This window comes from Uloborus diversus, chromosome 9 (genome assembly GCF_026930045.1).
Source record: "Uloborus diversus isolate 005 chromosome 9, Udiv.v.3.1, whole genome shotgun sequence".
Taxonomy (NCBI): domain Eukaryota; kingdom Metazoa; phylum Arthropoda; class Arachnida; order Araneae; family Uloboridae; genus Uloborus; species Uloborus diversus.
In genome coordinates this window covers 153,201,532-153,220,315 of record NC_072739.1, presented here as the reverse complement: position 1 = coordinate 153,220,315, position 18,784 = coordinate 153,201,532, and the positions used below count along the sequence as shown (strand labels likewise).

At 36.4% G+C, this 18,784-nt stretch overlaps 1 protein-coding gene across 1 annotated transcript in view; it reads right to left on the bottom strand.

Annotated features, from left to right (window-relative positions):
• The window catches only part of LOC129230567 (protein masquerade-like), a 74,145-nt gene extending 55,828 nt beyond the window's left edge, over positions 1-18,317 (bottom strand). The window contains exon 1 of the mRNA XM_054864971.1: positions 18,212-18,317. Coding sequence (XP_054720946.1) covers positions 18,212-18,317 — 106 coding nt within the window. The remainder of the gene's footprint in view (positions 1-18,211) is intronic.
• Positions 18,318-18,784: the final 467 nt, after the last annotated feature.

Here is an 18,784-nt window from a genome sequence, read left to right as displayed (position 1 = left end):
TATTACGATTGATTATTTCAAATTTAAGCCAAATAGTTAGAAATTTGTTTCTAAACGAGTTGATGTGTGCATCACATGACTTCCTTTTACTCCAATTTAATGTCATTTCCTCATTATTTTCAATTTTAATGTGATTCAATTGTTTACTCTCTAAATATCACCAACAGAGGCCATATTGAAACCAAATTAAAAAGAAAAAAAAAACATCGCAAAATTTGTGGCGACAAAACTTGGCGACCAAAAGTCTGGCGATGTATCGCCAAGTGTCCGACAAATTATAACACCACTTGAGTTTACATCGAAATTAATAATGATCTCCCCCCAAAAAGGGGCAAAAGACCCCCTTACGAACATCCGAATGCAACCAAAAGTGAAGGTGCATAACCAGACCCCACTAGAAATCTACGTACCAAATTTCAACTTTCCAGGACATACCGTTTTAGAGTTATGCGAGATACATACACACATACACATATACTCACATACGCACATACGCACATACATACGTACATACAGACGTCATGAGAAAATTCGTTGTAATTAACTTGGGGGTCGTCAAAATGGATATTTCGTGTGTCTGTAGGTTCCTACGCATATATCCACGTGTGGTCGAGTCGAAAAAAAAAACTCAACATTCATTCGGGGGTGAGCAAAAAGGAAATTAAGGCCGATTTTTGAGTGAAAATTTTTTCGCGAATACAATACTTCCTTTTTTGTTAAAGGAAGTAAAAACAGATGGAAGCTTCGTATCAATAAAGTCAGTTCCTGGTTATTTTCTTACCTTTCCCAAATTTTCTCATGCAATCTATAAAAGAAGATTTAAATGTATTTTACTCTGATATGTGTTTTGGCTTGAGAGATTTACCTTGGTATAAGATGTTGCCCTTGGATTAGAAAACGAGCTGATGTGTGAATCACATGACTTCCTTTTACTCCAATTTAATGTCATTTCCCCATTATTCGCTATTTTAATGTGATTCAATATTTATTCTCTAAATATCACCAACAATGGCCAAATTGAAACCAAAAAAAAAAAAAAACTCCGCCAAATTTGTCGCCAAGTTGGCGAAAAAACTTGGCGACCAAAAGACTGGCGATATATCGCCAAGTGTCCGACAAATTATAACGCCACTTGAGTTTACATCGAAATTAACAATGATTTCCCCCCAAAAAGGTGCAAAAGACCCCCTTAGGAACATCCGAAAGCAACCAAAAGGGGAGGTGCACAACTAGACCCCACTACGAGTCTATGTACCAAATTTCAACTTTCTAGGACATACCATTTTTGAGTTATGCGAGATACATACGCACATACGCACATACACACATACGCACATACATACAGACGTCACGAGAAAAGTCGTTGTAATTACCTCGGTGATGGTCAAAATGGATATTTCGCGTGTCTATACATTCTTAGGCACTTTTCCGCATGTGGTCGAGTCGAAAAAAAAAACTCAACATTCATTCGGGGGTGAGCAAAAAGGAAATTAAGGCCGATTTTTGAGTGAAAATTTTTTCGCGAATACAATACTTCCTTTTTTGTTAAAGGAAGTAAAAACAGATGGAAGCTTCGTATCAATAAAGTCAGTTCCTGGTTATTTTCTTACCTTTCCCAAATTTTCTCATGCAATCTATAAAAGAAGATTTAAATGTATTTTACTCTGATATGTGTTTTGGCTTGAGAGATTTACCTTGGTATAAGATGTTGCCCTTGGATTAGAAAACGAGCTGATGTGTGAATCACATGACTTCCTTTTACTCCAATTTAATGTCATTTCCCCATTATTCGCTATTTTAATGTGATTCAATATTTATTCTCTAAATATCACCAACAATGGCCAAATTGAAACCAAAAAAAAAAAAAAACTCCGCCAAATTTGTCGCCAAGTTGGCGAAAAAACTTGGCGACCAAAAGACTGGCGATATATCGCCAAGTGTCCGACAAATTATAACGCCACTTGAGTTTACATCGAAATTAACAATGATTTCCCCCCAAAAAGGTGCAAAAGACCCCCTTAGGAACATCCGAAAGCAACCAAAAGGGGAGGTGCACAACTAGACCCCACTACGAGTCTATGTACCAAATTTCAACTTTCTAGGACATACCATTTTTGAGTTATGCGAGATACATACGCACATACGCACATACACACATACGCACATACATACAGACGTCACGAGAAAAGTCGTTGTAATTACCTCGGTGATGGTCAAAATGGATATTTCGCGTGTCTATACATTCTTAGGCACTTTTCCGCATGTGGTCGAATCGAAAAAAAAACTCAACATTCATTTGGGGGTGAGCAAAATGGAAATTAAGGCCGATTTTTGAGTGAAAATTTTTTCGCGAATACAATACTTCCTTTTTTGTTAAAGGAAGTAAAAACAGATGGAAGCTTCGTATCAATAAAGTCAGTTCCTGGTTATTTTCTTACCTTTCCCAAATTTTCTCATGCAATCTATAAAAGAAGATTTAAATGTATTTTACTCTGATATGTGTTTTGGCTTGAGAGATTTACCTTGGTATAAGATGTTGCCCTTGGATTAGAAAACGAGCTGATGTGTGAATCACATGACTTCCTTTTACTCCAATTTAATGTCATTTCCCCATTATTCGCTATTTTAATGTGATTCAATATTTATTCTCTAAATATCACCAACAATGGCCAAATTGAAACCAAAAAAAAAAAAAAACTCCGCCAAATTTGTCGCCAAGTTGGCGAAAAAACTTGGCGACCAAAAGACTGGCGATATATCGCCAAGTGTCCGACAAATTATAACGCCACTTGAGTTTACATCGAAATTAACAATGATTTCCCCCCAAAAAGGTGCAAAAGACCCCCTTAGGAACATCCGAAAGCAACCAAAAGGGGAGGTGCACAACTAGACCCCACTACGAGTCTATGTACCAAATTTCAACTTTCTAGGACATACCATTTTTGAGTTATGCGAGATACATACGCACATACGCACATACACACATACGCACATACATACAGACGTCACGAGAAAAGTCGTTGTAATTACCTCGGTGATGGTCAAAATGGATATTTCGCGTGTCTATACATTCTTAGGCACTTTTCCGCATGTGGTCGAGTCGAAAAAAAAAACTCAACATTCATTCGGGGGTGAGCAAAAAGGAAATTAAGGCCGATTTTTGAGTGAAAATTTTTTCGCGAATACAATACTTCCTTTTTTGTTAAAGGAAGTAAAAACAGATGGAAGCTTCGTATCAATAAAGTCAGTTCCTGGTTATTTTCTTACCTTTCCCAAATTTTCTCATGCAATCTATAAAAGAAGATTTAAATGTATTTTACTCTGATATGTGTTTTGGCTTGAGAGATTTACCTTGGTATAAGATGTTGCCCTTGGATTAGAAAACGAGCTGATGTGTGAATCACATGACTTCCTTTTACTCCAATTTAATGTCATTTCCCCATTATTCGCTATTTTAATGTGATTCAATATTTATTCTCTAAATATCACCAACAATGGCCAAATTGAAACCAAAAAAAAAAAAAAACTCCGCCAAATTTGTCGCCAAGTTGGCGAAAAAACTTGGCGACCAAAAGACTGGCGATATATTGCCAAGTGTCCGACAAATTATAACGCCACTTGAGTTTACATCGAAATTAACAATGATTTCCCCCCAAAAAGGTGCAAAAGACCCCCTTAGGAACATCCGAAAGCAACCAAAAGGGGAGGTGCACAACTAGACCCCACTACGAGTCTATGTACCAAATTTCAACTTTCTAGGACATACCATTTTTGAGTTATGCGAGATACATACGCACATACGCACATACACACATACGCACATACATACAGACGTCACGAGAAAAGTCGTTGTAATTACCTCGGTGATGGTCAAAATGGATATTTCGCGTGTCTATACATTCTTAGGCACTTTTCCGCATGTGGTCGAATCGAAAAAAAAAACTCAACATTCATTTGGGGGTGAGCAAAATGGAAATTAAGGCCGATTTTTGAGTGAAAATTTTTTCGCGAATACAATACTTCCTTTTTTGTTAAAGGAAGTAAAAACAGATGGAAGCTTCGTATCAATAAAGTCAGTTCCTGGTTATTTTCTTACCTTTCCCAAATTTTCTCATGCAATCTATAAAAGAAGATTTAAATGTATTTTACTCTGATATGTGTTTTGGCTTGAGAGATTTACCTTGGTATAAGATGTTGCCCTTGGATTAGAAAACGAGCTGATGTGTGAATCACATGACTTCCTTTTACTCCAATTTAATGTCATTTCCCCATTATTCGCTATTTTAATGTGATTCAATATTTATTCTCTAAATATCACCAACAATGGCCAAATTGAAACCAAAAAAAAAAAAAACTCCGCCAAATTTGTCGCCAAGTTGGCGAAAAAACTTGGCGACCAAAAGACTGGCGATATATCGCCAAGTGTCCGACAAATTATAACGCCACTTGAGTTTACATCGAAATTAACAATGATTTCCCCCCAAAAAGGTGCAAAAGACCCCCTTAGGAACATCCGAAAGCAACCAAAAGGGGAGGTGCACAACTAGACCCCACTACGAGTCTATGTACCAAATTTCAACTTTCTAGGACATACCATTTTTGAGTTATGCGAGATACATACGCACATACGCACATACACACATACGCACATACATACAGACGTCACGAGAAAAGTCGTTGTAATTACCTCGGTGATGGTCAAAATGGATATTTCGCGTGTCTATACATTCTTAGGCACTTTTCCGCATGTGGTCGAATCGAAAAAAAAACTCAACATTCATTTGGGGGTGAGCAAAATGGAAATTAAGGCCGATTTTTGAGTGAAAATTTTTTCGCGAATACAATACTTCCTTTTTTGTTAAAGGAAGTAAAAACAGATGGAAGCTTCGTATCAATAAAGTCAGTTCCTGGTTATTTTCTTACCTTTCCCAAATTTTCTCATGCAATCTATAAAAGAAGATTTAAATGTATTTTACTCTGATATGTGTTTTGGCTTGAGAGATTTACCTTGGTATAAGATGTTGCCCTTGGATTAGAAAACGAGCTGATGTGTGAATCACATGACTTCCTTTTACTCCAATTTAATGTCATTTCCCCATTATTCGCTATTTTAATGTGATTCAATATTTATTCTCTAAATATCACCAACAATGGCCAAATTGAAACCAAAAAAAAAAAAAAACTCCGCCAAATTTGTCGCCAAGTTGGCGAAAAAACTTGGCGACCAAAAGACTGGCGATATATCGCCAAGTGTCCGACAAATTATAACGCCACTTGAGTTTACATCGAAATTAACAATGATTTCCCCCCAAAAAGGTGCAAAAGACCCCCTTAGGAACATCCGAAAGCAACCAAAAGGGGAGGTGCACAACTAGACCCCACTACGAGTCTATGTACCAAATTTCAACTTTCTAGGACATACCATTTTTGAGTTATGCGAGATACATACGCACATACGCACATACACACATACGCACATACATACAGACGTCACGAGAAAAGTCGTTGTAATTACCTCGGTGATGGTCAAAATGGATATTTCGCGTGTCTATACATTCTTAGGCACTTTTCCGCATGTGGTCGAATCGAAAAAAAAACTCAACATTCATTTGGGGGTGAGCAAAATGGAAATTAAGGCCGATTTTTGAGTGAAAATTTTTTCGCGAATACAATACTTCCTTTTTTGTTAAAGGAAGTAAAAACAGATGGAAGCTTCGTATCAATAAAGTCAGTTCCTGGTTATTTTCTTACCTTTCCCAAATTTTCTCATGCAATCTATAAAAGAAGATTTAAATGTATTTTACTCTGATATGTGTTTTGGCTTGAGAGATTTACCTTGGTATAAGATGTTGCCCTTGGATTAGAAAACGAGCTGATGTGTGAATCACATGACTTCCTTTTACTCCAATTTAATGTCATTTCCCCATTATTCGCTATTTTAATGTGATTCAATATTTATTCTCTAAATATCACCAACAATGGCCAAATTGAAACCAAAAAAAAAAAAAAAAAACTCCGCCAAATTTGTCGCCAAGTTGGCGAAAAAACTTGGCGACCAAAAGACTGGCGATATATCGCCAAGTGTCCGACAAATTATAACGCCACTTGAGTTTACATCGAAATTAACAATGATTTCCCCCCAAAAAGGTGCAAAAGACCCCCTTAGGAACATCCGAAAGCAACCAAAGAGGGGAGGTGCACAACTAGACCCCACTACGAGTCTATGTACCAAATTTCAACTTTCTAGGACATACCATTTTTGAGTTATGCGAGATACATACGCACATACGCACATACACACATACGCACATACATACAGACGTCACGAGAAAAGTCGTTGTAATTACCTCGGTGATGGTCAAAATGGATATTTCGCGTGTCTATACATTCTTAGGCACTTTTCCGCATGTGGTCGAATCGAAAAAAAAAACTCAACATTCATTTGGGGGGTGAGCAAAATGGAAATTAAGGCCGATTTTTGAGTGAAAATTTTTTCGCGAATACAATACTTCCTTTTTTGTTAAAGGAAGTAAAAACAGATGGAAGCTTCGTATCAATAAAGTCAGTTCCTGGTTATTTTCTTACCTTTCCCAAATTTTCTCATGCAATCTATAAAAGAAGATTTAAATGTATTTTACTCTGATATGTGTTTTGGCTTGAGAGATTTACCTTGGTATAAGATGTTGCCCTTGGATTAGAAAACGAGCTGATGTGTGAATCACATGACTTCCTTTTACTCCAATTTAATGTCATTTCCCCATTATTCGCTATTTTAATGTGATTCAATATTTATTCTCTAAATATCACCAACAATGGCCAAATTGAAACCAAAAAAAAAAAAAACTCCGCCAAATTTGTCGCCAAGTTGGCGAAAAAACTTGGCGACCAAAAGACTGGCGAATATATCGCCAAGTGTCCGACAAATTATAACGCCACTTGAGTTTACATCGAAATTAACAATGATTTCCCCCCAAAAAGGTGCAAAAGACCCCCTTAGGAACATCCGAAAGCAACCAAAAGGGGAGGTGCACAACTAGACCCCACTACGAGTCTATGTACCAAATTTCAACTTTCTAGGACATACCATTTTTGAGTTATGCGAGATACATACGCACATACGCACATACACACATACGCACATACATACAGACGTCACGAGAAAAGTCGTTGTAATTACCTCGGTGATGGTCAAAATGGATATTTCGCGTGTCTATACATTCTTAGGCACTTTTCCGCATGTGGTCGAATCGAAAAAAAAACTCAACATTCATTTGGGGGTGAGCAAAATGGAAATAAGGGCGATTTTTGAGTGAAAATTTTTTCGCGAATACAATACTTCCTTTTTTGTAAAAGGAAGTAAAAAGGGTTGGGTCTCGCTGGCTTATGTGTATGAGATCTAGAAAACCAACAATGGATGCACGGGTTAAAGGATAATTTCAATCCCTCTAGTTACAGCGGTTGGGGTGAGTTGACAGAGAAAATTCTAAAGCACGTACGAATCTGACGAACTGAGAAACAAACTCAAAAATGAAATTGTAAAAACAATGGGGTGGTTTCCTTCAGTCAAAAGTACTACTTTTAGTCATTGAAATGGATAGAATGAGCAAAAAAAATAACATGGGCCCAGAAAATAATTTCATTTTCCCAACAGTTATTTTTTAATTATTTTTTTTAAATGTCCGATTTTTCAAACAAGGCGTGGTCTTGATGACGTCACAAATGTTGCATTTTGGCGCATCTTTCTACAGCGTTCCACGTTACGATAATCGAGAAGCGAATTAAAATTGCGCTCTACGCTTGCTATCAACCCTATCGTTGCCAATACACGTGAGTAAAGATGGGAATTAAATATTTAGTTCTGTGAAAATGGCAACATTGAATGGCATTTCATCATTTGTGATGTCACACGGCAGAAACGTAAACAATGAAAGCGTAGCGATTTAAGTTTTTTTTTTAAATATTAAACTTGAGCAAAATATTTTAAAAAAATGGTCAGATCCTATGTTTTAAACATGCTCTTTCAGAAAAAATACTTTTAAATTTTTGGAAACTACCCCATTGCGTTAAAACCCAGGTAGGGTGACAGCACCTGTAACAGACATGTTTAAGACATCGCTGGCACACTGTTAAAAATTTTCCGGAAAATTTACGGTAATTGTCACTGGCATCCATGTTGCCAGTAACTATTACCGTAAAAATAAAATGTTACTGTAAAATTTTACGGTTTCCTCGGTAGACCACAGCAACTAATTGGCGCTGGGATCGCTTATTTCTCCGGTATAAATTACCATAAATATCAGCGATGCGTTAAATCCAGCATTTTACAGTAACAATTACCAGAAAATCTTCCTGAATTTTTAACAGTGCAGGTTAACTCAATTTTCTGAGCAGTTTAATGTAGTTAGACTTTTTAAACTATTTTTCTATCACGCAACTATATTTCATCTAACGTTTGGCTGGTTCTGGATCTTCTGAGTTAGTTAATTCTATTTTTATTTGCTCAATTTCGAAAAAAGGTTCGGCCCCCAGTAACAAACAAAATCTGATGAAACCCAGTAACAGCTAGGTGAGGAAAGGATGAGCAATGGACAAAATTATCTTTTTATCTTCAAAATGCGCTGAATTTCTTTATTTTTAGAACTAAAGCCTTAATATATTCAAATGAAGGTGAAACACCAGCTGATCTTGTTTTGGCTGCTCATAACCTTCCATCACTGCCTTGTAAATACCAACTGGCTCATAAAATTCACTTTGATAACACTACAGTGCTGGCCAAATTATTAGACTAAGACTTTTAAAAGCAACTTTATTGATTACATAACTATAGACACATTAACGAACAGTGAAATAATTATCTAATATTTAATATGCATTCCCTTGTTCTCGGTGAGCAGTTTAAGTCTTTTTTGGCATACTTTTTACAAGGATTACACCATTTCTTAACTTTTAAAAAAGGAGGTAAAAATTTATTTACTCTCACTATTATATATATACTCACATACACATACTCACTATTCACCTAAAACTAACTTTAAATATAACAGACCACACAATAAAAAGAACTAGTGATCTGTTTAAGGTTATGTTTATTTATTTATTAGCTAAACAGCTTCACATACATAGAGGACTGCATGCCAAGCGCCTTGCCTCCGGACACACACAGCAAAGATTTACAACACAAGAGAAGGAAATAACACTCAGGGCACCGGCGGGAATCGAACCCACGACCTTCGGCTTAGAAGACGAAGCTTCTACCAAAGAGCCATGGAGACCCTAAAGGTTATGTTCCTGGTAGGCAGATAAACAAAGAACATAAACAAAGCAGACTGTACTGCCACCTGCAAACATTAAATTATGCTATAATAACGTAATAATCAGTGTACAGTACGTACTGTACTTTAACAGTAAAATAAATAGTATTTTAGCACAAATAGTGTGCAAAAAAAAAAAAAAAAAACTCTTGAGTCTAATAATTTGGTCAGCACTGTAAATGCTTGCACTGTATTCATGAGCCACAGTAACATCAGTTTTACCCGCCTAAAATTGTTATTATTTAAACCTAAACTTATGACTGTTACTGGACCCTTGTCTGTTACTGGTGCCGTTAAGCCTAAAGTGCAGCTCGGAAAAGTTGAACTATGACCAGGAGAATGCTGACTCCTTTCTAATGAGTGAAAAGGGCCGTGGTAGCCCGATCGGTAGAGTTTCGGATTCGGGGCCGGAGGGTCCTGAGTTCGAACCTCGATGGTCGAAGATCCACCGTCGTCATTAAAGGGGACTGGGCGACGTTAAATATGCTCGTGGTCTCAATGTCCTCCAAGTGAAACGATACCTCTGGGGGTGCTAGCACCAGGTAGCTATTAGCTCCTGGACTAGTTCTAAATTCTCATTAACTGTACGATCCGGTGATGGTGCTGCCATCTATCGGTATAAAAAATAAGGGAGGCAAGGCACTTAGTATGCAGTCCTCGACATAAATACAGTTGTAGTCAGTTGTGACTCGGAATCGGAAATCGGAAAATGAGTGAAAAAAGAAATGGGACATGTTATTGGCTTGGATTTGAGTTGAAATCTTTGGCAAAATTCCTACGAAAGCAACCGAACTCAATTTAGCGCCAATTACCCCACCCTATTACCCCCAAAAGTAAGTAAATATTATCAAGGTCATGGATCATCCTATCAGAGCCATCTTATAACTTTAACTATGATTTCAAAAGCAAGAAGAGTTAACATTTTCTTCAGTGAGGGATTTGTTGATATCAGTAATGAATTAACGTTGCAACTGACCTATCGTTACAATGTCAATGAATTCGCTTTTATTTGTCATTAACATTTTTCCCCGGATTTTTTTCAAAATTAAATTTATAGCTAAATTTTTTGTTTTAAATTTTTTAACTGATATAATCCGAATCTAAAAATCCTAAATATTATTTTCCGCTAAGCAATCAACAAATTGCTTTTTAACCACACCTGACCAAAGTTGGTGTTTTTATGATTTTTGTCAATCCAAAATCAATGTCCCTCCTTGGCTTTCGAAATGAAATCTCTATCAATACGTTTTATGCATATTTAACTCCCCCCCCCCCCCCACTCCACCCTGCTCTTTCTCTCTTCTGTGTGTCTGCACATTTAGTGCTTTATACACTTCATCATGCAAAACAAAAGAACAAACAAAAAAGAAAGAAGGAGAAGAAGAAAATTGTAAAAATCTGGGGAAAGTGAAAAAGGACAAAACACAGGAAACTCGCAGATTAACGGAAGAATCCGTTAATCCGAAGAGAACTCCAACCTTTTCATCGCAATTAATCTTAAATTTTCATGAAATTGGTGATTGCAAAAATACCTGAATATATTTTCACCTTTTTTTCTTTCATTTTTTTTCCAAATGAAAATTTAAATTTTTTGGCGATAGGTCTAAGATAGAAGGCACTTATAAATCTTGCGGGGGGGGGGGGGGGGGGAGCACTTAAGCCTAAATACGCCATTGTGTACAGAACATGCAGACCGCTTTGAGTAGGAAAAAAATGAAGATTTGTCCACCAAATATTCAACAAAAGAATTTTAATTATTTTACTTTTTTTTTAGCAATCACGATTGCTTATTCCTTTCATTTGACTGTTTTGATGTGCTATCATTTTATTTTGCCGCCAGCACCCTCTGCAGCATCACCGTCGACCGGATCCTCACGATGCTGCTCCTCTAGCGAAAGCCATCTCCAGGTTGCGTCAATATCCTACACTTACACGCATACATACACGCACATACACACACACACACAAACACATACACACGCACATACGCCTACACACACACACACACAAACACATACACACGCACATACGCCTCACACACCTACACACAACTACCCAACTACCCACACACTCATGCCTGCACACAAACACAAACACATATGCCTACGCACACATACACTCCCCCCCCCACCACAAACACTCATACACAACTACCCACACACTCATACCTGCACACAGACACAAACACACACGCCTACATACATACACACACGTGATTGCGAAAAACATAATTTGAATTCCAGATATCAAAATTCAAATTTTTTTTTTTTTTTTTTTTTTTTTTTTTTTTTTTTTTTTTTTTGCAGGTGTGAATGTGCGACATTGTTAATACGAAAGTGATTTAACCAGAAAAAGTATTCAATTTTTTGATTTTCAACGGCTTTTCCATTATCGAAAATATGAACGTAATCCGATTTCTGAACTTAAGTTCACAAAAATAACGGAAACGGGTGCAACACGAACGGAACGTGACTTCAGCATCCCGTTGGAGTACCCCATGACCAAGAACTGATGGAAACTGGTTTCGTCTTCTCCTCTCAATTAAGCAAATGGAGAGGGAAATTTGCAGAGGTCATTGTCACTTATGATGTAATGCGGCTTTCCGCTACAAAATCCGCTTGTTTTGGAGTCAACGGTAATCCTACGGTGCGGAAGTGAATGCAATATTGCACACACCCTTGATTCCTAATGCCATAAGTATGCGGATTGAAAGAGGATGTTACATTTTAACCACGAATAAAAATTCTTTCTGGGAAGAGCTTATCAGGAAAATGAAATTAAAGTTCATTAACAAAATATTTGAGCGGTAAGAAACTCAACAAAATAATTGAAGTTCTTGCGATATTTTTACTTCCTTTTTCCAAAAAAGGAAGTATTGTATTCGCAAAAAAAATTTTCACTCAAAAATCGGCCTCAATTTCCGTTTTTCTCACCCCCCGAATGAATGATGAGTTTTTTTTCGACCCGACCACACGTGGATATATGCCTGGGAACCTACAGACACCTGAAATATCCATTTTGACGACCCCCGAGTTAATTACAACGAATTTTCTCGTGACGTCCGTATGTACGTATGTATGTGTGTATGTGTGTATGTATCTCGCATAACTCAAAAACGGTATGTCCTAGAAAGTTGAAATTTGGTACGTAGACTCCTAGTGGGAACTAGTTGTGCACCTTTAATTTTGATTGCATTCGGATGTTTCTAAGGGGATCTGTTGCCCCTTTGGGGGGGAAATCATTGTAAATTTCGATGTAAACTCAAGTGGTGTTACAGTTTGTCGGACACTTGGCGATACATCGCCAGTCTTTAGATCGCCACGTTTTGTCGCCAACATGGCGACAAATTTGGCGATTTTTTTTTTAAATTTTAAATTTGATTTTAATTTGGCCACTGTTGGTGATATTTGGGGAGTAAACAATTGAATCACATTAAAATTGCCAATGATGGGGAAATGATATTAAATTGGAGTAAAAGGAAGTCATGTGATGCACACATCAGCTCGTTTAAAAGAAGAAAAAGGGGACAAAAATAATGAAAGAAAAGGAAGAATAAGAAGCATTAGAAAAATACACGCATTTAATTCCATTAACGTGCAAAATTTTAAAAATTCGTTTTAAGCCACGATTTAGTGAATGTTACGGAAAGAATTTTTTTATTACATTAGTAGTACATATGCAGAAGCATTGATACTGCAAAAGAATTTTAAGAGAGAAAATATGAGATCGTTATAGGTACTAACAAAAAGTAACAGTGTAACAGTTGCCCCATCTAGTACTGAAAGAAAACGACCCGAAACTTTCAGAATTTTGCATGACCGTTTTAAAAATAAAATGTAGATGAATAATTATTTTGATTACTTGAAAAAAAAAAAATACTTCAAAACCTATAATTTATTTTTCAGAAAGACTTGGCCCCCTCACGTACCCTCTTTAAATAAGAACCATTAAAGAGAATAATAATAGTAATAAAGCATCATTGTAAGTTAATTTACCATCAGCCCTAATAGTCTTGTTCAGAATTTGTCTATTAAAAGTTAATACCTAAAGGGACGACATTTATGTTCCAGTTATTTAACGTTTCACTGATTCAATAAATTTGTGAATTTTTGAGATAAAATAGCCGTCATTCCCATCACGACTACTAATCGCAAAAACTTAAAGTTGCAAATGAAGTCATTGATTGAAAAATTCTATATTTTTTTAGAAAACAGTAGTTTTTGGGGTTGTTTTTTACACATTGGCATCGATTAAACTTCCTGACGAATGTTTTCCTGACTTTATACTACTAAAAACATACACAAAAATAAATGTCATCTTTTGTAATCTCCTAACTGAAGTGCTCTTCCCCCATGAATAATGGTGTCCCTCTCAAATGCTATGGAACTCCCTTCCCCCTCCCTCAAAAAAAGAGGGGGGGGGGCAAGGCTAAGATCCTTTAAACATTTCAAAGAAAATCCTAAAGATTTAATAAATATTGGTCAAAGCTTTACAGGAAAAGAGGTTAAAACTGGAAACGAAATAAAAATTCGGAAATTAACATTTAGATACGATTTTTTCAACAACAAATAATAAATAAAATAAAATGTCAAAGAAACAAACTCAGACGCGTGAACATTTGAACTCAACGATAAAATCCCTTTTTAAAATCAAGAAGAATACAGTAAGAATCAGTGATGTTTCGATCAATTTTTCTGAGGGTGTACTGTGTACTCCTATTAGTTCACTACGCACAATATGTGTATGCGATCATATACATGGTATGTCTAAAAAATGTTTGAGAGTGTACGGCGTATATGGAGTATACCCAATGCGATCACCCCTGAGTGAGATGAGAAGAGAGCGCTCTGGATGACTTGATTTAAAGAATTCAAAATTACCTTGCTTACAAGCAAGAAATATTTACGAATATCGAGTGATCGAGTAAAGCATGTACACAGTCTAGTTAATAAAGTTTTTTTGAGCAATCACGATTGCTTATTGCTTTTATTTGACTGTTTTGATTGTGCTATCATTTTATTTTCCCACCGCTACCCTCCGCACCATCACCGTCGACCGGCTCCTCACGCTGCTGGTCCTATAGCGAAAGCTGTCTCCAAGTTGCATTCATGTCCAGGGTTGCCAGACGTATCGGATTTCAAGGGACAGTCCAGTATTTTGAAAAATTGTCCCGCGTCCCTGGGAACTTCCATAAAGGACGGCTAAAGTCCCGTATTCTGGCTAATAACAATATTTTACAAAACGAGACATTATTTTAAGGGACAAATATTAAGCAAAACAAAAAATATGAAATAAAGAGCAATAAGAAAAAAGCAAACGCAAAAATTATTTTCGTTTTAATTTGGTTTTTGTTTTAGCGGCAGATCATGAGGAGCCGAATGATTGCTTCCTCTTTGCTCATTGACAAATGTTGGAAATATATCCATGCGCATGCGTCGTCAATCACAATGAAAACGATTTTTATACTTTGATCGACGACATTTTGTAAGGTTTAATGCTTTGTTACGATTGAATTTTATAGATTCATCATGAAGAGACGTTCTACGTCGGAAATCACTCTTTAAAAATACCCAGCTTTCGCCTACAACCTCAAAAACTGCAACCCCCCCCCCCCCATTCACTTCTAAAAGTCTGTCCCGCATTTACTGTTCTTAAATATGGCAACCCTGTCCATGTCCTACACACACGCGCATAACATACACAACTACACACACACACGCACGCACACACACACACATACACAAACACACACACACAAACACAGGGGCGTAGCTAAGGGGGGGGTTTTGGGGACAAAACCCCCCCCCCGAAACGTTAGTCTCAAAATAAAAGAGAAAAAGAAGAGAGAAGAGAAAGAAAAAAAAAGAAGAAAAGGAAAAAATTCCAAGCGATTATATATATATATATATATATATATATATATATATATATATATATATATATATATATATATATATATATATATATATATATATATATATATATATATAAAAGAAGTAACCCCCCCCGAAAGTCGGGTCTAGCTACGCCACTGCACAAACACACACACAAACACATACACACACTCAAACACATACATACACACACACGCATACATACATACGGATACCTACACATACATACAGACACCTACACATACACACACCAACACACAACTACCTACACACTCATCACACTCATGCCTACACACAACTACCCACACACTCATGCCTGCACACAGACACAAACACATATGCCAACACACACATACACATTCCCCACCACACACACAAACACACACAACTACCCACACACTCATACCTGCACACAGATACAAACACACATACCTACACACACATGCACATATCCCCTACACACAAACACATATACCCCCCACACACACAAACACACACGCATACATACATACACATACACTTAAAAAAGTTAGTGTTGTTATGAATTCGCTATCAAGAATGGCTAGGGTAACCTGGGGTATTGGTTCAAAGGCTCTGAAAATCATTTACGAAGGAGCAATAATACCTTTGATGACCTACGCATCGCCGGTTTGGGTCGATGCTTTGTCCTTCGATTACAACAAACGAAGGTTAAAGACGGCACAAAGATTAATTGCCTTGAGAATAATCAAGGGATTTCGTACAATTTCTTATGAAGCTTCTTGCGTGATCGCGGGCATTATACCAATTTGTTTGAGGATTCAGGAGAACACTGAAATTTACTATAGCATTAAACTGAATCCTCAGAAGGCAATTGAACCGGAACTCACCCCTGATCACTGGACTCACCCTGCTAAATTTAATACTCTCAACCAGGTTGTTAATGGGGAGCATTGCATTAATATTTTTACTGATGGTAGCAAAATAAATAACAGCACAGGTTGTGCTTTTGTGATCTACCATTGTAATAGCGAAATTAAAAACAAGCAATTTAAATTACATTCTAATTGTTCTAATAATCAAGCTGAGGACTTTTGCTATCCTACAGGCTTTAAATTGGATTTCATCTTCTGATAATTCTTTATATAGGAATTTTAATATTTATACTGACAGTCAAATTCTAATTTTTAACCTCCATAATAAAAAATGCCATTCGGAGATAATTGAAAAAAATCGTCATGTTCTTTTAAGTTTATATGAGAAAAATTTTACTATAGACATTCAGTGGATCAGGGGTCATGCAGGAAATCGCGGAAATGAAAAAGCAGACGAGCTTGCCAAGTTAGCGGCTCAATCAGAACTTCCAATTAGTTATAAAAAGGCTCCTAAGAGTTTCGTTTCAAGACAGATACACGAAAAAATTATCGACTTGTGGCAAAAAGACTGGCTTATTACTCAACATGGGAAAATAACTAAAAGATTTTTTCCATCTGTTCATGAGAGATTGGACCAAAATCTTAATCCCTCATTTATACTCACCCAAATTTTACCTGGACATTGCAGAACTGGAGAATATTTATTTAGATTCAATCACACGACCTCCCCTCTGTGCTCTTGCGACCTGAATGAAGTTCAGACTGTTGATCATGTTTTATTCTTTTGTCCTCAGTATGACTTTCTTCGATATGAACTTTATAAACAAGTTATAACAAGTGGACTAACGTGGCCTCCAAAACTGAAAAATTTGCTTGCACCTGAGTACATTGTGCAATTCCTGGAATTTATTCACAGTATTCCTTTTCTTTGTCTTTGAATTTTGCAATCTGTTATTCATCTTTGTCTGTCGCTGTATGGACACCTGATTTACGTTTTGTTTTCTATGCATCTTTAGCTGAATGTAATAGATTGTGGATGCATGTGGTATGACTCGCGTCATGGAGCATGCTGTAAATAAATTATTTAATAAAAAAAAAAAAAAAAAACCGCATACATACACATACACACTCGTGATTGCGAAAAACATAATTTGAATTCAAGAGGTCAAAATTCAAATTATTTTAATTATTCAAACGTCTTTATAGTCAACATTAGAGATGAACCTGTTTCACACCGGTCGCTTTGACACAAAATAGTAATGCATCATCGAAAAGGCTTTTAAAACCACTGCTAATAAGGTTTTCTCTTTGGATGATAATTAGTGAAATTTTGTACAAGCAAGCTGCGTTTCATTGTTAATCATGAACAATTAATATTATGCCGTAGTAATAACTTGCTAAAATACGACCGGAGTATAATTTGCCGTGGTGAAAACAATGCTAAATTATCAATAATATTCTAATACATATCATTGAACAACAATTTATTGTTACGAAACATAACCATCTAAGTTATCAATCATTTTATGTTTTCTTCGGAAACACTTAGCATTGAGTAAAAATTTATTTAACGTACGCAACATTTCCATCTAAGTTATCAATCATGTTTTTATTTTCTTCCAAAACACTTAGCATTGAGTACTAATGTATTTATCGTTATGAAAGTATAATCATCTATTCTATTTCTTTTTCATTTACCACCCGTAGCGTTAAGGAACAATTTTTAGTTTTGTAAACCTAGACATCTAAGCTATCAACCCTACTTTTTTTTTTCATCTAACACATAAGCATTGAATAACAAATTATCGTTATGAAAACACGATCATATAAGTTATCTTCTTTTTAAATTAATTCATTTTATTACTTTCATTTTATTTATTTATTTATTTTCATTGTTTATTTATTTAGATAAATAAAAAGAAAAAATTTAAATTAGTTTTTTTTTCTTGAAAAAATTGCGTTAACGTTTAGCAGGTACGAAATTTGTAGTTAATATATTCGTTGAAAAAAAGAACCATTCCAGAAAAATTACTTGGCTTGAAGAAGGAGTATCACATGAGAAGATGTGTACCACATACATGTGAAGTGTAGTTACCCTTCCCATGAACATCAAATCGAACGTAAACAATCCAAAATGTTTGTTTACACTCACCTGCTAGGAAGCTCCCCACGTCTTGCGTCTGCACCTGACCGAATAACGTCACGGCACAAGCTAAGGTCAGGGTCGCAAGCGGAACACTTTTTCGGCTGCGAGGCATCTCAACAGTACCCCTTCACGAAGCAGTTCCAAACGAAGAATTAATATTTTGACCAATAAAGCAGAAATCTCGTAAAAAAATCCACTACCCAGACCTCAAAGTGGTTAAATCTAGCTCAAGTCATCGTCTGCTATTTCACCGCTCGTGATTCTTCATGCGTGTGTTCTTCGCGACTGAGGAATCGAACGGAGGAGGGTCTTTCAAGGGATGAGATGCGAATTCCAAAACCGGCTCCTAGGTGTCTTTCTGGTGAGTTTGGATGGAAATGAGGTGATGGTGCTAACTGAGGCGACAAGTGGTTCTTCAGTGTTTACCTTTTCGCTTTTTCGATTAAATAAACACAATTCGACTAACAGCGTTTTACTTTTAAATACGGTGTTGTTCATTTGACCGCTATAACCCCTTCAGTCGGAATTATGAAATATTTGACCAAAAATGTTGATATTTGGTACACAGTGTACTGTGGT